Source organism: Malaclemys terrapin, chromosome 4 (assembly GCF_027887155.1).
Source record: "Malaclemys terrapin pileata isolate rMalTer1 chromosome 4, rMalTer1.hap1, whole genome shotgun sequence".
Taxonomy (NCBI): Eukaryota; Metazoa; Chordata; order Testudines; family Emydidae; genus Malaclemys; species Malaclemys terrapin.
The window spans coordinates 62652282-62676673 of record NC_071508.1 but is presented as its reverse complement, the minus strand read 5'-3'; the positions used below and the strand labels follow the sequence as shown (position 1 = coordinate 62676673).

Genomic DNA, 24392 nt, shown 5'->3' with positions numbered 1-24392 from the left:
TGGTAAATTGAGTGATTAAATCTCTTTGGTATAGCTTTGAAAGTCCACAGAAATGTTTCCTGAATTCACTGCATTGTACAGTAAAATTATTATTAGTTATCAGATACCATTAATTAATTGTGGTTTTGTTACATTGCCTGGTACCGTTAGGAAAGATTTGTTTATCAGGAAAGTCCCATAATTTATATTGCCTTGGATATAGGGATGTCCTATTTCTTGCCTTTTCCCCAATAACTTAATCAACATTTAATAAAATCAAATTTAGAGTTTAGCAGATATTGGTCAGATATTTGGTCAAATAACATAACAGGTTTTGATACTAGATTACTAACTCAAATTCTTGTCCAAGGAAGTCAGTTATGAAGTTAAAGTACAATATGTGCATAATTAATGAATGTTTTGTAAGTGCTATCTAGTAATAAACTTACATAACAAAAGGGATCTATATAAAAGGGTACAATAAAAAGTAGAGCTAATCTGCTTTACTATCTCCTCATCTGATATTATTGCATATGTGAAGACATTTTAAATTGACTGCTTTATTATGTTGAATAAACTCATTGTGATTTGGTATTGAAAGTGGTTGTATGCTCTGAAGTGGCTGCAAAGGATGAAACCATATTTTTATGATTACACTAAGCCAAAACTGTTTCATATTCTTTCAGTGTGTGTTTTAAAGGGAAAACCTTTTTGTTTTCTAAGTCTCCTGTCAAAATTATGAAGCTTTAATATGTCAGTGCAGTCTATTCAAATGGAAAGAACCATTTAGATGTATTTTTCTTTAGAGATTCATATTTTCCAGTGCCTTGGCTGTACCCCCTGGGCAAGCCTAGCTATGTTCAAAATATTTAAATAAGGGTGTCTGATAAGGCTGCTTGGCTATTCTGTTTTTATATATGTTTTCTCTTTTTTACTAAGAGGAAACATTTAAATCATGTTTACAAGAAATAATTACACAGAGACTACCACATATTTTGCTTTATAGGCATACCCCCTAACCCTCCCCCTCCCACCAATCTCATAATGTAATGTCAACAGAGTGAATTTCCATGCTATGGGTCAGAACCTACAGCAGTCAAGAGTCTTTGGATGAATAGCAGCAAGCTTCTGGCTTGTAAAATGAAGTGTTCTCTCTTCAAAGCACCCTGCCTCTCTTGGGATGAAAACTTGAGGCAGGTTTTTCTATCTCTCCTCATTCATCTAGTGTAGCCCACTGGATTGTTGGCAGTTCTAAACAGTAAGGGTTTTTAAAGACCTTATTGCTCTAAAGAGACTTATTTGTATTAAGGGTAAAGAGAAGTGAAATGGAAGAAATTCTGAACTAAAAAAATAATTCTTACTAAAACATAAGAATCGCAAAAGTAAATAAATTTTAAAAACCTGTAAAAGAAAATACCTGAGGCTTGACGGACAGCTTAGTTTCATTAGGAAATAGTTTTCTCTTGCTGATCTTATCTGTAGAAATCTTTTCAGATTGTAAAGCCCCAAAACATCCAGGCAAGTAGTAATACTTTTTTCCCCCTAATTATTCTTGAAAGTTTTGCTTTAATCTGGTACTTTTGAATTATTATCAATTTCCTATCATCATGTTTAACTCAGGATTTTAAAATAGAATTTTCATATTGAGGTAACACTGAAATCACTTTACCAATCAAGTCTTAAATACAAAATCACTTAAAAAGAAAAGTTACAGTTCTGAATTAGTGTGGCTTGTCCTTTAGCCCTTACCCAGTAGTTCCTCTTTCTGTGCATAATTGTTTTGCTGTACTAGTTTGCCAAAGGGAGTTTAGCATGACTGCTTGATCACCAATGTGATTTTTACACTGAGGATTACATAAACAGTAGTGATGCAAAAATATGACACAGCATGCTTTCAAAACTAAACAGATTGATCGATGTATTGGGGGTTTTAAATTACTCTTCAGTAACTGTTGAAGTCTAAGGTAACACTGTAAAAGACCTTGCTCACAGAAGATTTAGACAGTAGACCGTGTACTGATTCCTATTGAGCAGATGAGATGTTAAAATATGAATGACATGACTTCTGTAGCCTCATTTAAGAGATATAAGAACTGAAATATATATATATGGTACCTATGTTTATCAACACTGATCTTTAGTAAAGGAAGGAAATTATACAGGTATTTTTCCTATCTTGTGTGACATTTGTCTTAGTTTGATGAATGAAAAGTGAAGAAACCCACTAGTGTATATCTGAAATATTTAGCTCATGAATTGAACTGGTGCAAATATAGACAAAATTGGCAATTCTATTTGGCTGTCTTTGATTATAAATGTACAAAAGTTCAGAAAGCAATAATGCGTTCAATATATCAGTAATACATATTTTTAAAAAGAAACTCAATATTTTCACTTATGTAACACTTTCATCGCAGTAGTACTTTAAAACATTAAGTAATGAAATAATTTATTTTTCTACTCAGAATAATTCTGCCAGGAAGACTTAGAAAATACTTGTAGCAAAGAAGAACTTGTCCATGCATGCAAAACAAAATAAAATAAGATTAAAAGCTCCAGAAAATTAGTCTGCTTCAAAAACTATTAAATTGTTCCTATCCCTGGAGCTTTACAAATGTGCTAATTGTTGTGTTCTGGTCATGTAAATGTTTCTGCTTAAAGTAAGGATGATTTCCTCCTACTGAAGAACTTGCACTGTTTTGGGGGAAGGGGGTTTGAGGGCTAAATAACATACTGTAATGAATCCTCCTTTTGGGCAGCACATGCTTCAGTTCTGAATGCCCAGAAATGCTTCACAGATGTGCTAGGCTGCCTAGCAATGGGGATTTTCTAATTCTGGCTAGCCTGAAAAAGTAAATAGAACTATTGAGCATAAGGCTGCTCCCAATATAAGACAACAATACCCTCCAGCTAACACTTAAATTTAGCCCCATTAAAAATTCCTCCTTCATAATCAGCAACTTGCAAAACCTATAATACTGGTCTCCCAAAATAGGTTTATACAGGGACATGTATGTGTGTTTTACACTGGCATTTATACAATACAGTTCATACACTGTGTCTCAATGCTTTATAGAGCAATGAACTGCATACATTGGAGGGATTATGTAGGCAAATACGTTGGCCATTATGCTGTTAGTAGTAATTCACATATTAATACACTCTCATTTGCTTATGGCTGTACATATGTGTACATGGATATATACATATGGATATATGTGTGCATATATATAATGTGTGTGCTTGTATACATGTATGAAAAGTGGTGCATTTTTATAATAAAAGCCTGGACCAAAAACTGTCAACATACTTAGGCCCTGAAAAAAATCTGTTGAGGCAGTACTGGAACAGTCTATATCTGGGCTATTGCCAAATTTTCAGAACCGCTCCCACTTTCTCCCTCCAAAGAAAGCACCTTTTTCTAAAATTAAACTGCATAGGATCCATGTAAACAAAATATTTGAAATTATATGGAGATCATGTGTGTGTACGAAAGTGATAGCTAGCAGCACTGTTAAAGTTAGGAGTCTGTTGGGATTTCTCTTACAAACCCTGTTTTTCTGAGTTGGTAACTCAGGCATTAAAATTCACTTGAAGCTGAAACTTGGCAATGGAAGTTATCAGTGTTAGAGTGGAGCCTTTTGCCGGGAAAAAATTGTTGAAATCTATCTGGATAGTTTTAGTCATGGACAAAAAACAGTTTTTTACCAGCTTTATGTGCTATATTTTTGTTCCCCATATAAAATAAAACATTTCATTTTGGTTTGTAAATGTATTTATGAGAGTTTTCTGTAGTGTAGCCAAGTAATACTTAAACTGAGACACAAGATTAATAAGTGACCAGAAACTTCAAAGGTTTGCTTTGGATAAGTCCTCAAATGTTCAGATGCATATCCAACTTATCTGAACTTCTTGCACCTCTCAATAAGCTATTCTTCTTGGGTCTAAATCTTATGTCTTTGGGCGGCTAAGATTTTCTTTCCTTGTCCTTTCTACACTTATAGCTTTGTATGTATGCATATAGATTTGGTGAGGAGGCTGGAGGCTCTTCTCTCAACATCTCCTTTCCATCAGGGAGACCTAAGGTCTTCCTTGCCTTGCAGAGGAATCAGGCCCAGCAACTCTGGCACTGGATTACCTGTTCCTTAATTCAAAATCTACTTATTGTGGGGCCAAGAGTATATTATGTGTTCCATAGCATATACAATTTGGACTAAACGGCTCTAGGAATACTGACAGGTTTCATAGTGGTAGCCTGTATCAGCAGAGTGTTAGTCTGTATCAGCAAAAAGAATGAGGAGCACTTGTGGCACCTTAGAGACTAGCAAATTTATTTGAGCATAAGCTTTCAAGGGCTAAAGCCCACTTCATCAGATGCATGCAGTGGAAAATACAGTAGGAAGATATAGCCCACCTGATTAGTCTCATTAGAGTTGGTATGGCAACCCCCATTTTTTCATGTTCTCTGTATATATCTTCCTACTGTATTTTCCACTGCATGCATCTGATGCAGTGGGCTTTACCCACGAAAGCTTATGCTCAAATAAATGTGTTAGTCTCTAAGGTGCCACAAGTACTCCTCGTTTTTCTAGGAATACTGTAGATGGATCAGAGTTGGAGTCCTGCAACAAAATCCAAGACAGGTATGGGTGTGGAATCCTGAAGAAGAGGATCTGGTGGAGTCACAGAGTTGGTGCGCTCTTTTGGAGAGTCGTAGTGAAATCATTACAAGATTGCTGCTGGCATTCACAGAACAGCTTGCTATGGTGGACAGTCGGTACTGGGCTCAGGGAACAAGCACCTAGTGGTGGGATCCCATCGTTATGCATGTATGGGATGACGATTAGTGGCTGCAGAACTTTTGGATGTGCAAAACCACCTTCCTGGAATTGTGTGTTGAGCTTGCCCCAGCACTGTGGTGCAAGGACACCAGAAAGAGAGCTGCCCGCACTGTGGAAAAGTGAGTGGCAATCACTGTGTGACATCAGGCAACTCCAGACTGCTACCGGTCAGTCACAAATCAGTTTGGGGTTGGAAAAATCAACCAAGTGGCCTTCAGTGATGCAAGTGTGGAGGATCATTAATCGCCTCTTTCTATGAAGGACTGTGATTCTCAGTAATGTGCAGGAAATAATTGATGGCTTTGAGGCAATGGGATTCCCTAACTGTTGCGGGGCAGTAGATGGAACACATATCCCAATTTTGGCCCCCAACCACCTTGCAATGGAGTACATCAATCAAAAAGGCTGCTTCTCCATGATCTTGCAGGTGTTGGTGGATCGCCAGGGCTGTTTCACTGACATCAATGCGGGGTGGTAAAGAAAGTTGCCTGATGCACGCATCTTTTGGAACATTGGACTGTATAGAAAGCTACACGCTGGGACTTCCTTTCCAGACCATAAGATTCCAATGGGGGATGTGCAAATGCCCATATTGATCTTTGGAGACACCGCATACCCCTTGCTCATGAAATCTTACAATTGGGAACCTAGACAGCAGCAAGGAGCACTTCAACAACAAACTCAGCAGGAGCCAAATGACCGTTGAATGTGCCTTTGGCCAATTAAAAGGTCACTGGCGCTGTCTTTTTGGCTGGTTAGGCCTCAGTGAGGAAAATATTCTGATGGTCACTGCGGCCTGCTGTACTCTCCATAATATTTGCAAATTGAAGGGGGAAAAGTTTCCCCAAAGGTGGACCACTGAGGCTGATCATCTGTCTGCTGCTTTTGAGCAGCTAGATACAAGGGCTATTAGAGGGGTGAAGCAAGAAGCTATTTGAATCAGGGAGGCTTTGAAGGAGCATTTTGACAATAGTTCCCAGTCAGGGCCTGCTCCAGACACCAGCGAAGGAAGCAGGTGCCTGGGGCGGCCAATAGAAAGGGGCGGCAGTTTGTCCATTGTTGAGGCGGCACGTCCGGTCTGCAGCGGCAATTCGGCGGCGGGTCCTTCATTCCCTCTCTTCCCCTTCGGCAGCAGCTCAATCAGGTTTTACTTTTTTTCTTTTTTTTTCTTTGCCGCTTGGGTCGGCAAAAAAGCTGGAGCCAGCCCTGTTCCCAGTAATGTGTCTCTATGTGATGCATTCATCCAAGCAATGTATACTTGCCACCATGAATTACACCTATAGTGCGTGCTTCATGAGCGTTAATTGCAATTATTCCTACTGGGTTTCAGTGTTAGAACTGAGCGATTTAAGTATGTCACAGATAAAGACTCAGTTTATTTGAAAGACTCAAGTGTAATAATGGAATAAAACACAAACTTTGAGTCAAACAGGTGACTTGAAAATGAGGAACAGTCTTGTGGTTTGGGCTCTCACAGCTGGGTGTAACTCTAGCTTTCATTGGAAAACCAGTCCCTAGGCATGGAGTGCACGGGGTACTGTGACAGACCGGGAACACGTGAGGAATGTGGTGGGGGAGTTTGGGGAGGGCATGGACCAGAGTTCAGTAGTGGCTGGAGGGGCAGTCGGGCACAGATGTGCTCAGATTGCAGGCTAATGAGGGACTTCAACATCTCTGCCTGGCCCTCTAGGAGCTTTATAATTCACTTCTGCCCCTGTGTCCTTTCCAGGTTATCCAGCCTGAGTGTTTTGTTGATTGTCTCCCTCCACACTCTTTTTTTGCTGTGTGCTGTATCTGTTAACTGCAGCACTTCATAAAACATATTCTCCTTATTCCTCCTGGGTCGCCACCTTATCTGATGGAGGCATTCCGCCAGCATGGAGAAATGGGTTATCAAGGGCCCATCTGCAGAAGCCAAAGAAACAATGAACAGAGATGGTATTGTGAGTGTGCTCACAGCCGTGAATCACAAAAGTTACATACACCTCTTTCTCACTGTCCCTTGGCTAGCACATAGGTCAGCACAAGTCCCAATTATGGTGAGTTTGCGGGGGTGGGGGGACAGAGGCGGGGTGTGTGGCAAGGGGTGGTTTGTGAAGGGGGTTACCCATAAGCGGCTAGGGACCCTATTCTGATTATTGGTGCCCTTTCCACAGGCTAGGGTAATAAAACCTGATATCTCACTCCTAAGGGTAACCCAGGATGCAAGTGTGCATCTCCTGCATGCGTGTGATTTCAGACCGGCTCTGTAGACCACTTGCCTATGTGCCACACTGGTCCCTTCAGAATCAATTGCCAAGTGGTGCGGCAAAGTTTCTTACAGCGGGGGGAGAAACAAGGCAGCTCTCCCAAGGAACATTTGGGAGAGGATTGCAGAATACCTATGGGAGAGTTTCCTAGAATCTCTATGAAGGATTCCCGGGACATCCCTGTGTACATTAACAAACTTTTCTGCCACGTGTCCACAGCGTATAGATGGACAGGCTCTGTTGTAAATTTCTGCCCCTTATCCCTCCTCTGCCATATAAGAAAGTACGTGAGATCTCAGTCTCCTCTCACCATGCAGTATCAAAGCAAAATGAGCACTTACTGGAGCTCCCCTCTCCTCCATTCTGCATGCCAGAGCCGGAGTGCTGGGATTTAGTTGGGATTGGTCCTGCTTTGAGGAGGGGGTTGGACTAGTTGGCCTCCTGAGGTCTCTTCCAACCCTAATCTTCTATGATTCTATGACTAGCTAGACCCCTCTGGAATGGAAAAGAGGTCCTGATTCACTGCGCAACCAGATGACCCTGCTGTGTGCTCCACATCGTCCTTCAGCTCCACTACCTTGTCCACCACTTCCTCATCGGGGTTGAGTCCGCTGGCCGCTGCATCCAAGTCCCCCTGAAGTATCCATGGGGTTCTTGGTGGTAGAAGTGGGGTTGCCACCGAGGATGGCGTGCAGCTCCTTATAGAAGCAGCATGTCTTCGGTGCTGCACCAGAGCAACAATTGGCCTTCCTTGCCTTCTGGTATTCCTGCCTCAGCTCCTTGATTTTAGCACGGCACTGCTGCGTGTCCCTTCCATGCCCCTTCTCCTGCATGTCACCAGCAATCAGCCCATAGGTATCAAAATTCCGATGGCTGGTGCAAAGCTGTGACTGCACAGCCTCCTCTCCCCATATACTCAGCAGATCCAACAGCTCTGGTGTACTCCACCCGGGAGACCATCTGTTGCAGAAAGTCAGCATGGTCAGATGGGAAGATGCTGTATGGTCTGTGCACGCCGAGCAAACAGGAAGAGGATTTTCAAAAATTCCCGGGCCTTTAAATAGGAGAGAGGCACATACCTGTGCACCTTCAAGGCAGCAGAGTTCAAACTGCTGACCAGAGCTATCATGATGGGCATTGCGGGACACTTCCTGGAGGCCAATTAGGGTGACATAACCAAGTGAGGCATCTACACTGACGCTGCGTTGCTCTAACTACATCGCAAAAAGCTCTATGCTGCTCGTCGAGGTGGTTTTATTATGTCAGCATAGCAGAGGAGTTGCATCAGCGGGAGGAACATTTCAATGTATGCATCTCCACTGTTTTGTCACCAAAAGCTGACGTTTTGTCGACAAAACTGTGTAGTGTAGACAAGGCCTTAGTCTTTTCACTTCAGGCTAACTAGTACCCTCCATCCTTCCTTCCCTCCCTCTTTTCCCCTCCTCTTTTCCATTTACTTCCCGCCCTTCAGTGTGCCTGTTTTTGTCTTTTTGATTAGCTAATCCTCTCCTAACAAAAACTCAATGGAAAAATGTTAAGAAAATTTAAACAAAAAACTTATGGCTCTAACATGACACTTGCAAACAATGACATTTTTCACTTTGCACATATGTTATACCTTTCTTCCTTTGCCTGTTTAGATTGTAAGCTCTTCAGGACAGGGACTGAATTTTACTATGTATTCGTACAGTTCCTAGCACAATAAGGCCCTGATCTTTGTTGAAAGACTCCCATTCATTTCAGTAGGTTTTGAATCAGGCCCTAAATGGGTAGCTTGAAGATTCTTCTGGCATGAGGCAATCCCCAACTGGCATAGAACCAGCATAGTCATTTGTGTGCTAGCTATTCCCAGCCCCTCTATATTGTAGGGGAGTGCTTAATTTTTTTAATGAATTCTCTTCAGCCATCTTGCTTCAGGGCTCATGTTCCACAAACACACAAACAATTGGATTTAATTGGTACAAATGGTCTCAGAAAGATTTTCAGAGTTGCATGAGCCAATATTTGAGGAAATCAACTTTTAAATTGCCACATGGGTATTCACACTTAAATATTTGCATACTCATCCATCTGGTCAGAAAGTAAAAACAATACCATGTGATTTATCTGACTAATCCAACGCAGCTTGAATTTAATTGTTAAATGTTTCATATATTAGCTTCTCTCTTCCCTAAAGCATATACTCTTGCAAAGCGTTAGTAAAGAGTCAAATACTATAATCAAGACTCATAAATCTTACCCAAAAAAGGGATTTTACTAATGTTGTCATGAATATGAAAGTAAATGTTGTCATGAATATTTTTTTAATTTCTATTAAAGGGTTTTTTTTGTGAGGGGAGATTGTCATTATTTAAACATTCCTCTGCAGTACTGGAAACCTAAACCAGGACTGCAATGTCGTAGTAATGAAAGTGAAAATGACTTATTTTCATTGTATAGTCTGTGTGAAGCACCACAAATGGTGAAAACTAAATAATTTTTTTAATCCTTTAATTTCAATAGTCTAAAGTGTTGTTAATTATATAGGTAAATTTTTTTTTTAATATTTTCATATTGACAGTATGCGATTAACAAGGTGGACTATGTTATGTAGGTAAAGATCTGACTATCAACTATTCTCAAGGGAAATATTCTCTCTTAACAGCTGATATTAATAATAATTCATTATGGCTGTTTAGATTATGCTTCTTCTAAAAAAAAAGTTAGTTATTTATATGCTAGAAGTGATGACTTTAACATTAGATGTGTATAACCATGATTAAATATAGTTCAGTTACAGCTACCTGAATAGTAAAAACTTCCTCTACACTATAACTCTAACTGAGTCAGGGCACCTGGTTACAACATGATTGCTCCCTGACCTAGTTAAAATAATATTAAAACTTGTAATGTGGACAGGACATAACAGGATCCCAGAATTGAGTTAAAAGCCAGGCCTGAATTCATGGCTTTAGCCCCTTTATAGGGGTATGGTTAAGTACTGTCCACACTAATAACTATGTGTAAGTAGGTCAAGAGACAGCTGTGTTGTTACTGGGCCCCAGGGCTAAGCTATAGTTGTAGTCTTGATGGGGCCTGAGTATGATGACATGACTCATAATTAGTGCAGTGTGAGCTTGGAATTTCTTGCATGATGTTACTCTTTTGTCATTAAAAATAAACTCAGTTCTTCATTAGCTGTTAAGTAAGTGTTCTTAATCTGTAGTATTGTCAGTGCTTTACATCTTGTTTAGGGTGATATTGTGAGATTTGTATGTAAATTGTTGTAAACCTTACTTTTTAACAGTATGTCCAGATCAATGCTATTGTTACTTCTTTATGGACCTTATCCTATATAAATATAATTAAATGCTCCACAATGTACATATGCATTGTAGTCTAAATACACACTGACAACTTGGCAACAGACATTGCACTGACATAGTATGTTGACTTAAAAAGAGCTGTTATGATGTATCTTGTTAATGCATCTTTCTAAAAATCTTTGTAAAACTCTACTAAATCTTGACATTGTAACAACTAAAGAGGAAGGCTGACAGCAGCCTCCCTATCAAATCTTTGTCTGAACAAAACTCTGCTGTCCTGGAGAAAATGTAAATCCTCATCTGCATGTATTCTGTGTTAACGCCAGAGTTGCTGATACAGTTTGGCAAAAAAGACCAGTACGTTCTTTGTTGCACTTGCTAAGAGAGAGATGGATTTGGTGATAAGTCAATAAATATAGGTTATTGACTGTGGTAGGAATAATGTGCTCTTTAAATGTGTAGCTGTTATGGGTTTTTTATCTATTCTTTAGCTACACCAATTAGAAATGCAAAATACAACACATCAGGACATCATGTAAACTTCATTCAGGAGTTCTTCAGTCCATAAACCAATGACATACAATGCCTTTTGGCATACTGCAGCCAAAAGCTGGAATGCTACATGTTTTTCATTTAATTGACGATATGCCAAATGTTACTGAGTAGCACATCCCCCACTATAAAATATTTCCAAACACATTAGTCAGAGGTATTGTATTGTTGTACTACATATTTTTAAATGTTATAATTAATAATGATTTAAGAGATACTGAGCATATTAGAATTATTTCGTCTTGAAATGCATTAAGAGGTGGCATGACTGAAGTAATTAAAGCAGTGAGGGTTGTTAAAATATTAAGATTGATAATCTAATTGAGGATGTTGGGCAGACTAGAACTGGGGAGCAAAGGTATAAAATTAGAGGGGCTATATGTAATAGGATGTATTATTTTTACAAAGAGCGGTAAGCAGATGGAATGCAATCCCACTTGTAGAGGAGTCAAGTAGTATGAATGTGTGTAATGAACAATCAGGTGACTGTATGGGATTTAATACATTTAAATGGTATTAATGTTGTGCTTGAAGCAGCCCATTTCTCTTTTGGAGTTCAGGAAGGAATATTTTGCTGAGCATGCCCTTTTCTCCAGATTGACTCTGTGTATTGCTGGGTGAGAGGATTGAGGATTTTTTTCACCTCCTTAGTCACCAAAAGATTTTGAGTTTTTAATTTTAAAAAATGTAAAACGTGTTTAAGTGTATAGGATGCCCCTATGCAGCTCCAAGCATGAAGTGACCATGACCTGCTTCTCGTGCTGCAGATCTCGAGATCTGTGGTACTTTCTGATCATATATATTTTGCATGCAGTCTTTGCACCTTGCCATTTCAGCTAGCCAATGTGTGCTTCTCACAGAATGTTAATCGTGGTTACTCCGCTCCTCTGCTCACCTCTGTTAAGAAATAGCTAGAATATTTATTCTGGATTCATCAGAATGAATATGACAAATGGTCAGGGGAAAGTAAGGTAGACACTTCTGTGTATGAGTCATGCTGACCATCTGAGGCAGAAGTGCAGACTTGAAAGTCTCTTATCCATTAAATAATTCTTGAATCTGTGATTTTTAAAAAAAGTACTATGCAAGGTTAATGAGCTGGGAGGCAACGGAAGCCTGTGTGAGAGGCAGAAGTGGTAAGGAACATTGTTCTCTCCCTGGCACTCCCTGGTGGGTTGCAGGGCAGAATGTAGAAGTTGGGAAGCCTTACCTCAGTGCTGCTGTTAAAGCGGCTAGTGGGCAGGCAAGAGTGCACACGGCAGACTTAAGTACATTTGGCAGTGTTGCTTTTGGATCCATCCACTCTCCCTTGATGAAAATATCCTTATAAACATTGGCAGGGAAGTGGAAAACACTTATGAAACATAATTTAAAATGGAATTTGAAAGAGAAGAATTGAGGCCATACTATATAAAGGGTGCTGTGTCAGAAACTAGAATTTTTAATAATTAGTAGCTTTCAAAAAATTCAAATTGACAGTGTGCCTTAGAAATTATTGTGTGCTAACTAAACATTAGTGAAACTTCACTGTTCATCTAGGCTTTGATTTTTGATTTATAGCTCCATGTAAATTATATCTACATTGATCTACCTAGTCCTACAAAGAGCCCAGTGTTTCCTGTGCCACATCTACCCTGCCTGCAAGTTTGACTTTCCTGTGGTCCTGTGCAGCTCCTTTCTGAGTGGATCTGCAAAAGTGAAACTTATTAAACACTTGGATATGTTTTGTTTTGCAGTCTGCAGTGCAGAATGGGGTTAAAATCCTGGCCCCATTGAAGTCAATGGCAAAACTCACATTAATTTCAGTAAGGTTGGGATTTCACCCAGAGCATAGTAGCTGGGCTCTTAACCTATAGCCATACCACCACATGCTTAGACCTGATGTGCAGAGTTGGATGTGGTCAATACTTAATGGGGCTCTGCATGGGCTCAGGGGTCTGCCTATACAGAGATCATTGCAGGATCAGGGCCTTGGAGACAATACCTCGAAGGGAATTCCAGGTGGCACAGGAAGGGGTGTTGCTGATTTAGTAGGTTCCCTCTGAGGTCTGGTCTATACTACCCGCCTGAATCGGCGGGTAGAAATCGACCTCTCGGGGATCGATTTATCGCGTCCCGTTGGGACGCGACAATCGATCCCCGAATCGGCGCTCTAACTCCACCAGCAGAGGTGGTAGTAAGCGCCGCCGACAAAAAGCCGCAGAGGTCGATTTTGCCGCCGTCCTCACAACGGGGTAAGTCGGCTGCAATATGTCGAATTCAGCTACGCTATTCACGTAGCTGAATTTGCGTATCTTAAATCGACTCCCCGCTGTAGTGTAGATGTAGCCAGTTGATACAGAACCAATGTCTCATTCATTATATTAGGAGAGGGCTCTAGCTCTGGAGATGTCATTTTTCAGATAAGCTATAAGGTGGAAGTACTGATCACTTGTGCAAATTAAAGATCCATGGAATGCTAGTCCCCAAGTGCCTGCCAAACTCCAGGTTGGTCATTGTGCCTCTCTAACATTCTATCATGGTTTAAATTTGAAACAATATTCTTCACATCCTGGGCTCTATTGTTTTGTAATATTCCTGTGCAATTAAATGGTTACCATGCTTCATCTCAGAGGCTAAGGGATTTATGTGACATATAAGATGATTCCTACAGCATTTGTGTGTGTGTACTTTTTAAAAATCCTTCTGTGTGAAAGGCTCTATATAAATATAAATTTTTTATCATTATCCCAATCAATTTGCATTACTCAAGTGGTTCCCTCCTCTGTTGTATTAAATGTGAGCTCCTTCTCTTCACTTTCAAGGTCCTTCTTGGCCTATCCTCACCCTACCTGTCATCTCTCATTCAAGATGTCAAGATGTCAGTTCCTGCCTCTGATCAGCCAATGATGCCAGCCTCCATTGCCCACTTGTTAAATTTTCAAACAAGCACCTTCATGCTTTCTCCAGTGTTGTCCCTCATGCTTGGGAGGAACTCCCATAAACATCCACAAAGCTACCTCATTATTGTCCTTCAGATCCCCTCTTAAAATTCCCTTTTTCCATGATGCCTACAAAAAACTTGACAACAATTAGACTGGTATTGTGCTGACACCACTGCCTACCATGCTGACCAATATAATCTCATTGTTTCTTTGTACTCTCCACATCTGTCTGTCTGTAGCCATCTGTTATCTCTTGTCTTATACTTAGAATGTAAGTTCTTTGGGGCAGAGCCTGTCTTTTTGTGTTCATACATTGCCTAGCACAATGGAGTCTTAATCAATGGGGGTTAGAGCTCCTAGGCGCTAATAATGAGATAACAGAGAAGGGTAGAGGGAAAACATAACAACCCGATTGGTGAGAAAGGAGAGGCAGAAGAGGAAACAGGAGATAACAAGGAAGTACAGTCTAAGAAGAATGGGAAGTAGGTATTTCTCAGCCTGTGTTTATAAAATGGTAAGAATTCTTTTTCAAAAAGAGAAAAATTGGAAAGAATTCAATTGTTCTCCTTATCCAGCAGCCAGTGCCCCTCCCTTTCATCCTACTTCACAACACCCAAAACTCTCCACTTGTTTTTTCCCATAACCCAAAATTCCACAGTCCACTGGTGACTGAAAATGATTGTGAGGTGTAGCGAGTCATGGGATTTTTTTTTTTTTGACAAGTTTTGGGTCATAGACCCAAATAAAGAGAACAACTGTTGGTTTGGTTTGTCATCTTATTGCCAAAAACTTTAAACTTCAAAATTTTGGGCTATCTTGGTAATAGCCAAATGTAATGGTTAACCAGTACAATAAGTCTGTTAATTTAAATGGAGTAACTTATGGTGAGATAATAAGAAAATAATCAAACCCACCACCTTTTGTGATGAGTTTCAGTGATTTGCATGTTATGCCTGTGAAGCTGGCAGACCATATGCCAGCTCCTGCAAAGCCTCTTAGGCCTTAACTGAACACTGACTAATACATCGCTGGAAACCAGTCCGGTTCACCTGTTAGTATTGTTAAAATAGTGTTTAGACTTTATGAAATGCTTTTAAGTTGTGGCATGCATTAATCTCACTTATAATATCTGTATCCCATGTTATAAGGTAATATTTAAGTGTTTACTTAACCAATCAGGAGAGAAGTATTATCAACTGTGAAATACTAGTTTGCCACTAGAGGTGTTATCTCCTGTCCATCAAAAGAAGACCTACAGACACTGGGCAAACCAATGTGGAACATCAGAGGACAAAAGACTTTGTTGATTGCTCCTTCCGCACACCCATGAAGAGGAGACATGCATGTGGACTCATCCCATCAACTTGAACCCTGGGGGAAGGGAATAAAAAAGCCCTGACAAGAAGACACTGTATCTTTATGCTGCTTGGACTCTGAGAGGGCAAGAATTACTAAGCATAAGCAAAAGATCCTCAGTGCTTAGTCTAGGTTAGCCCTGAAGGACATATAGAGCTCTAAGTATCAGAGGGGTAGCCGTATTAGTCAGTATCCACAAAAACAACGAGGAGTCCCGTGGCACCCTAAAGACTAACACATTTATTTGGGCATAAGCTTTCGTGGGAGAAAAGCTTGGAGAAGAGGAAGTGCATGCATCTGAAGAAGTGGGTTTTTACCCACGAAAGCTTATGCCCAAATAAATCTGTTAGTCTTTAAGGTGCCACTGGACTCCTCATTGTTTATATAGCACTCTCTTATTATAGAGTCTTCTATTACCTTTTGAAACCTAAGACTATAACTCATTTGTGTGTATATGTGTTTACCTACTTTAACCTTGTAAATAACTCTCATTTCTTTTTCTTAGTTAATAAATCTTTAGTTAATTTAGTTAATTTATTATAGGATTGGCTACAAGCACTGTCTTTGGTGTAAGACCTAAAAGGCAACTGACCTAGGCTAAGTGACAGGTCCTTTGGGATTAGGAATTACCTGAATATTGTTGTGATTTTTGGTGTAAAGGACCATCTATCACAAAGACAAGCTTGCCTCTGTTGCAAGATAGACTGGAGTACTTAAGGAGACTGTCTGTGACTTCATGATTAGGCTGTTTTGGTGCCTGAGGAATTTACACTTGATTCTTGGTTGGTGAAATCTAAGTATAAAATTCACAACCAGTTTGGGATTTGTCCCTTGCTTCTTAACAGTCTGCCCTGAGGTTGGTACTCACACTCTTCAGCCACTCAAGACAGCTTGACAATGTCTTCTCTCTTTATATCAAAATTAATTACTTATATTAAAATTTATAATGGTGATCACAGAGTAATCTGAACAAGAATTACTATTTTTATGTTGTAGTAATGTATTGCTAAAAACTATTTTCTAGCACATATATATGGTTTCTCTGCAGCCCTCAAGTAATTCTGTTAAATGCAGGTGTGTCAAATATTGTCAAACTGCATGATTTCTGAAATATTTTAATGTTTAACTAGCCAGTGAAAATAATTAAATTTTACATACAGTATACATAACTACAGTAGATGTTTTTCAAGTTTGAAAAAATATTATGAGCCAAATTTTTAATATTCATACTATAGAGTATCAGATTTCATTGGTTGTTTCCATAAAGGAAGTGTTAATATACCATGGTTTGCAGAAAGATGCGTCTAGTGGTTAGAGCACCAAAATAGAAGTCAGTTATAATTTATTTATTTGAGCCCTCACCAAGATCTCCTGCTTCCATTGGGTTCTGTTCCTAATTTTGCTACTGACTCACTCCATGAGAGAAGGTTGCACTCAGTGTGTTCAGATCGGATACCTGTGTGTTCAATTGTTATATCCACTGTGTGAGTGTGGGCAACTCATTTATGCTCCCATTGCTCACTTACGGCCTAATCCTGTGAAATTCTGGGTGTTTTCAATTCCCGCTGTAGTCATTGGTTATTGTAGCAGCAGGGATTCTGGTCTCACTGTGTCTGTTGACTAGTGTTAATATTTCTGTACAGTTCAACACCCTTACCTGAAGCCTAGCTATACTGGCAAATTCTCCTTTGTGTAGACACAGTTTATATCAATTCCCTGAGTAAAACAGTGGCAAAAGCCAGTATAACTGGATCAACACGAGGCCTTTTTCTGGTATAGAAATGTCATTTAAAAAACCATGCCCTTACCAAATGTACTATAACATGGAAAGTTTCTAGTGTAGACCTGTCCTGCATCCTCATATCCCAGCTTTAGGAAGCACACAGCTATTATTCTTCCCATTTTACAAATAAGTCTTATGCACTTAGATGTACTGCCTTTCAGAATGAATGTGCCAAAACTGGGTCCTTAGCTATGTTGCCTACAATCACTGCCTTCACTGCTAGGCCACACTCCCCTCCCAGAGCCAGGAGTAGAACCCAAAAATCCTGACACCAGCCTGACACCAGCCATTCCACTGCTGTATCACAAATGGTTATGGCACTGGCAATGTGTGTCATGTTCCCTCTAGGGAACATATAGATGATAATGGCCTACTATGGCTAATTATTTCCTTAGCCCAGATGAAGGAGGGCTGCATTGTAGTTGTGAAGGTCCTGGGTTTAAACACTGCTGATGACCCATGTGGGTAAAAATAGTATGTGATTTTTTAATTAAAGACTGTATCATAATATATACACACAAGGGGGCATGATTAATGTAGCATGGGTAATCTTAATTCTGGAATTTCCTAACTTTTGAGTACTTGACTAAAACTTCATAATTTTTTTTAATGTAGGATTTTTTATAACTTTGGCAAACTAACCATTTGGGATGAAAATTTCCAAGCCTGGTGTCTGCCTCTGGCTGCATTATTTTGGAAAATTTCAGTCAAAACAGTTCAGGCATTTCTGAGAATGAGACTAGGGAAACATATGTTGTTTTGCCCATGTTAAATAATTCTGGTTCTAGTGTCCCCATGCTGTGAAGCTGGGACTTGAAATTTGGCAGGAAGTGGCCTTTGTGTCAGGGATGTGCCACCAAGACATAAGCCTCTGAAAAAATAGTGTTCACACATGCTTAGTAGACCCTTCTTTGATTTTAGCAGCTAAATTCCCTGAAGATTCTGTCCACACTGCGCATGCTTCAATTGCAATTCTGGGCTGCTGTGGGCCATACCAGTCCTAGATCTGGGCACATGAACTGAGAGGAGGGAGACTCTCTCTCCTGTGCTCTTAGAGTATGTCTATACAACATCTAGATGCCTGAGGCTGGCCCTGCCAGCTGACTTGGGCTCATGGGACTTGGTCTGAAAAAGATCTGGGTGCTATAGTGGATCAGAAATTGAGTCAACAATGTGATGCAGTTGCAAAAAAGGCTAATATCATTCTAGGGGTGTATTAATAGGAATGTCGCGTGTAAGACATGGGAGGAAATTGCCCCACTCTACTCAGCACTGGTGAGGCCTCAGCGGGAGTATTGTGTCCAATTTTGGGTGCTATATTTTAGGAAAGATGTGGACAAATTGAAGAGAGCCTAGCGGAGAGCAACAAAAATGATAAATGGTTTAGAAAATCTGACCTATAAGAAAGGTTAAGAAAATTGGGCATGTTGAGTCTTGAGAAAAGAAGACTGAGTGGGGACCTGATAAATCTTCAGATACGACAATGGCTGTTCTAAAGAGGATTGTGATTAATTCTTTTCCATGTCTTCTGACGGTAGGACAAGAATGAATGGGCCTAATCTGCAAGAAGGGAGATTTAGGTTAGGTATTAGGCAAGCCTTTCTAATCATACAGGTAGTTAAGCTCTGGAATAGGCTTCCAAGAGAGATTGTAGAATTCCCATCATTGGAGGTTTTTAAGAACAGGTTGGACAAACACCTGTCAGGGATGGTCTAGGTCAGGGGTTGGCAACGTTCGGCACGCGGCTCACCAGGGCATGCAGGGAGCCCGGGGGGTGCTCTGGGCTCTGACAAGGGAGCAGGGGTGGAAGGAGAGGGGAAGGAGGAGGGGCTTGGGCGGGGGGGAGAGGCCAGGGGCTAGCCTCCCCCAACGGCTCATTCACCTGCCACCCATGCAGTGTGTACTACCTCACATTAGTGTATAAATCTCTAAGAACCACAGATGGAATATGCATAGAAATACGAAGTATTATTATTAAGATTTGGCAACAGAGTAAGTAGATAGACGAGCCTTTAGCGTCTCGTGTTATGTTATAATCAGTATGACATCTATATCCGTCATCAATGATATATTGCTTATTGCCTTTAAAGTCAGTAACAAGACATAATTTGTTCGTGTAGAATATTTGAGAGAATAAATATAGTAATATTTGTATTGTAATGAGATATCAATTATAGGGCTCAATCTCGCTGTTAATACTGAAGCAAAATTGCCATTTACTTTAATGAATGATGGATCAGGCTCACAGTTATATAGTTAGATAAATTTTATAAACTTGGATTTTCACCTCAGAAATGTTTATGAGGAAAATCTAATCCAGTTTGCAAAAAAACCCCAACCAACCAACCAATGTTTTGCAAAGATATCATTTGAAACATATCTATCTGGATACCAGTTTGAAAAATGGTTGTAACAAGTATTGGATATGTAAGAGTAAATATTGCTCAGCAGAGAATAGAAGTGCATTTTGAAATATGCTTTCTAAAGCAAATTTAATTACAATTGTTCTGTTCTCTCTTTCTCTTTCTCTCCCCCACTCTCTCCTGAAAATCTCCTGCCATAGCGACTGCATTTGCCTCCAGACTTGTCAGACACAGTGAGCCGCTCAAGCAAACAGGATCTGGCAGAATCCACCAAACTGCTGAGCTCAGGATGTGGTGCTATGGCCATAGGCAAGAAGCACCTGGACTTCTAGTGATTTCTACTTAGCAGTTCACTCAGATTTATGTGACACTCTAATTATGACTGTTAATGACTTATGAAAATATTTTTCTTAATGATTTGACCCAGCAGTCCTTAAAAATACACATTGTAAAATGGTGTCTCATTTTCTTATCCTGATTTCTTTGAAGACATTTGTTGTTTGTTTGCTTTTTTACAGAACATCTGCAACACGGGTTTTGTTACATTAAAAAAAACGCTGCATTGCACTGCTATTCTGGAAATGTACAATATTTTGTTCTCATAAAAAATCAAAATTATTTTTATTTTTAAAGTTCAAGATGCTTTACGAAACAATACCAAATGTGTTGTTTTTCGCAAGCTAAATGTGTCTGTTTAACATGGTTGTATTAAACTTTGATTATAAATGTAAAATATAAATTAGACAGTATTGTGAACATTAGCAAATGAGATTAAGGAACTCATTATCACATTTTATTTTAAAGCCAAATTTAACAATTATTGTTGTTTGAAAAAATAATTTTGTACATCTGAAAATATCATTATTGGCAAAATCAAAAGTAGATATGATGTTATTTTACAGAGTACATAAACAATGCATTTAAAAATGTATTGCAGTATTTCATGTGTGTTCTACTGTGTCAATAATTAAAATGATAAAGAAAGAATTGTTCCATAGTAAGAATATATTATAGATAATTAGTTTGCCTTATGGGTTAATAAATGTATTAAAATGCACTTGAGTGGAATTTACTAAACATTGAAAAAAGAATTGATTTCCTTGTGTAGTTCAAAACAGTAATCCTAAACAATTGAAGTCAGCACTATGAAATTATGTCAACAGACATAATTCAAGATTGAAATTCAAACTGACAGCTACATTAATGCTAGAAAACCAGAAGAGTGCATTGGAGCTTGGGGAAGAGTATCACAGAATGATGGTCTAAAACAGAACAGAAAATAAAACTAATTCAGGTTTCCATACCATCATGTACACTATTTGTGAACTTATGAATATTTTGTGTGCATGTGTGTATATATATCCAAATAGAAAACTATTAAATATATTTTTAAACATCTCCTATATATTACTTTGTATCTGGCACAGTAGGCAGTGCTGATCTGTAAATTAAATTGAATTTTGAAAACATAAGGTAATCTAAAATCTAGTTTGGAAGTTCCATGGAGGACAATATACCCCCTTTCAAAATGGAAGTCTGCTTCATAAGAAATAATATAAAACGATCTCTATAATGGGATATAATATGGCTAGAGTGAAATTGACTTTCCAAATAGCATTTTATACAATATAATAATGTTAATGTCTTTTGATTAGGTTCCAACTGAAAAGTTGATTAAACGGTTTGCTTTTCTTATACAATCCAGGTTTTACTTTATTTGTTCTTGACAACACTGTGTGTAAAACAAAGACATAGCTTTTAAAACTGTCTAACTAATATGATGAATGTCAATCACTTAAAAAACTCCACTGTAGCATAAACACATACTGTATACAGCTTTTATTCTGAATTAGAATAATTGAATCCATGACAGTGATTTGCCAGGATGTCAAATCTATCCATCATATCCTGTCACTACCAGTTTATTTTTTGTGATCAAAATCAAAAAGACTACTATTTTGTCATCAGGTATTTCATTTGTGGTAACAATCAGGATTTCTTTTCTCTCGCTTTTTTTTAAGATAGGCCCATTTTATTATTTTATTTCTAAAAACACAAATCCTTTTTAATCAAAGTTTCAGAATGGATCTGTCAGTTTCATAAAGCTAAAAGACACCTACATTTTTATACCAATATACTTAAATCACCATTGATTTCAAAAACATCATTTGTCCTTTTGCATTATATGTAACATTAAGCAGAAATTCTCATCAAATGCTTAGTTGTACCTTTAGAAAGTATTAATTAGTTTAAATATTTGAATTCAAATAATTTAAACAAAATTAACATTACATATTCAATTATGAATTTTTTACATAAATAAGTATTGTAACAGAAAACATATATGGTATAGCCATCTGAAATGTGAAGTCATCGGTATGTAAATGGCTTGTGAATATACTTAATAGGTCATTGACTTAACACACAGGCAGAAAATGTCACTAAAATTCACAGCCAATTTCTAGTTAACATATGACTTGAAAATAGATGATAAATACTGTATGTATCTATAAATGTAATATTTATGACATCCATTTTGAGTGCTAAAATAGGTTAGCATAGAAACTAAAAAAGTATTTGGAATAATAAAAGTAAAAGGGAAATTCTCCTACAAAACTAGATTAAAATGTTTTTTTCTTTGTTTGTTTTTCTGATTCACTGAACCTGCTGTGTGAAATAAGTTTTATAGTATACATATGTATAGTGTTCACCTAAGGCAAAAACATGTAGTAAAATTTCTCCTCTCTTTTCTTCCAAAATATTGCATCAGTTACAATAATATATGGCAGTGACTTGGCTTACCCAGTAAAACAATGTTACTATTTGATAGTGTGTATGATGTAGCATTCCATTGGATCTACAAATAGACTTCTTATCTCTCATTTTTGTTTGCAGTAATGGATAAAAATATTGAGCCATAACATTAAACTCTCCATGAAATTTCTCCATACTCACTTTTATGTGTCTAGTATATGACCCTTCAAACCTTGTATACAAACATTCCACTAGATTGTGCCTCTCTTTATTTGCCAATAAATATTTTTACTATAGGAGGCATATCAGGTTCTTGACCTGAAGGACTCTGTTTCTTCACAGACTGCCATAATTCATTGCTGACTCCACTATGCACACCACCTCTAGATCCTTAGCGTTGATTTGTCTGGGATGTCTTTATGAGAATGAAAGTGATTCACACTTCCGTTTAGATAGGTATTTTCCTTTCCTGAACAGCTGTTATGGATTGTAGAGTTTAGTGTTTTGTTTTCAGGTTATTTTTAAGAAAAATAAAAAATTGAGCCACTTACTTTTTAGTGGGCTTCAAGCTGAAGCCACCATACTTCTTGCATTGAGGCTGATATTAGGTATATAACATATCAGCATAGAGACAATAGAGTCTCTCTGCTGAATGCATTCCCAATTCAAACTTACCACCAGATCTTTACACAATTATGACAAACAGTGAAGAAAGCAGTAATGAAATTTAAAGTGTTGACTCTTTAATATGTCAAATAAGGATTCTTTATATAATTTATGTTGTGCTGAAGCTATCAAAATATAGGTATTTGGAATGTGAGGAGAATATGATGATAGATTAAACTATAGCTTTTTAAAAATGTACTTGTAAAGAAATTTGTAAAGCAATTTTGAAGATGCAGCTTGAATCAATTTTATGTAACAATAGCTATTATCACCAGAAAATGGGCATTAAACTACTTCAGATTTGATACGTGATAACACACAAACCAACAAGGTTCCACCTTAAAATTTAATTTAAAATAACAGTTATTCCAAACACAACCTTGGGAAAACTGCAAAGGTATAAATTATAAATATCCTGATCATTCCCATTTTGAAAACTGGTCTGTTACCATGGAGCAAAACCAGAGTAAACCAGCCTGAAGGCTTTGTATTGCTTGAAGTTTCATAGGCTTAGTCTTAGACCAGAAGAGAGTAAGTCTGAGATTAATCAAACAAGCTGGTTTTGAATTATGAAATTTAGGGAAATAAGGAGCTTTTCTCTTTTTTAAAATTGTCCACTCACAATTTAAAAACAGAGTGGCCAAAAAGCTTCAAGCTTGTTTTAGGTATTTGACCTCAATGAGATTGAGCTCTTTGGCTTTGCTTTACATTTCTGTAGTTCTTGGCCCTGAACTTGCTTTTGCATATGCTAATTTAAATAATTTAAATCAATGCATTTAAATCAGTGCACAGGTGTAATGCTAGCAGATCCTGCTATGAGATCAGGGCCCCTATTTTAATGGGCTCCTCTGCAAGCCTTGCTCAAACAAAACATCCATTGAAGGCATTGATCCTGTATCTCGCCTTACTTACACTGCTGTAACTCAGGAATAATTGAGTTAGTCTGGTGTAAAACCAATATAAGAGAGAAAAATCAGGCCCAATAGGAGATTTGCTCAAGCAATGACTGCCAAATTTGGCCTTAACTTATTTAATGGAATGTTGTTAAGTTAAATTCAGCCCAAATTAAAACAAGGACATGCTTTTCTAAAACCTGAAACAGGACAGTTTCCAAAATGTAAAACAAATTCTGAAAAAAGGGGTTTTAAAAACACACCAACATTCCTCTGCAGTGTTTGAAACACAAACATTGCAGAATTAAAAATCTGAAGCAGATTTCACTGATTTTAATTGTCCAAGCAGAGAGGAAAGCAAAAAGTAAACATTTAGCACAAAACCTGACAAAGAGTGATTTTTAAAATGTTCACTTGTTAGAAGCTAGGTATTAATTGTAACATGCACAAAGAAATATGTTTGCAGTATTTGGTTTCTGTGCCAGCCAGATCCCTTTAATTTTTCCATGTATTATTTCTGTGAGGTATCATTAAATCTGTTCACAGAACTTTTCAGCTTCAACACAGGACAGGCGACAGAGCCTGTAAGTTGCATGAGAGAAGTTGTCAGGAGTCAAGGAATTTGCAAACTCTGCTGGTGCAGCTGGCGGAGCTCACATGTCCCAAGGGAGGAAAAACAACAGTTCATAACCCTTACAATTTTTAACTGCTAGAATTTACGTGAAGC

At 38.4% G+C, this 24392-nt stretch overlaps 1 protein-coding gene across 4 annotated transcripts in view; it reads left to right on the top strand.

Annotated features, from left to right (window-relative positions):
- ELP4 (elongator acetyltransferase complex subunit 4) overlaps positions 1 to 20750 on the top strand; it is a 263144-nt gene extending 242394 nt beyond the window's left edge. For all 4 annotated transcript variants that reach the window (XM_054025940.1, XM_054025942.1, XM_054025939.1 and 1 more), the window contains one exon: positions 19553 to 20750. In XM_054025940.1, coding sequence (XP_053881915.1) covers positions 19553 to 19684 — 132 coding nt within the window. In that variant the 3' untranslated portion in view covers positions 19685 to 20750. The remainder of the gene's footprint in view (positions 1 to 19552) is intronic.
- The last annotated feature ends 3642 nt before the right edge of the window (positions 20751 to 24392 follow it).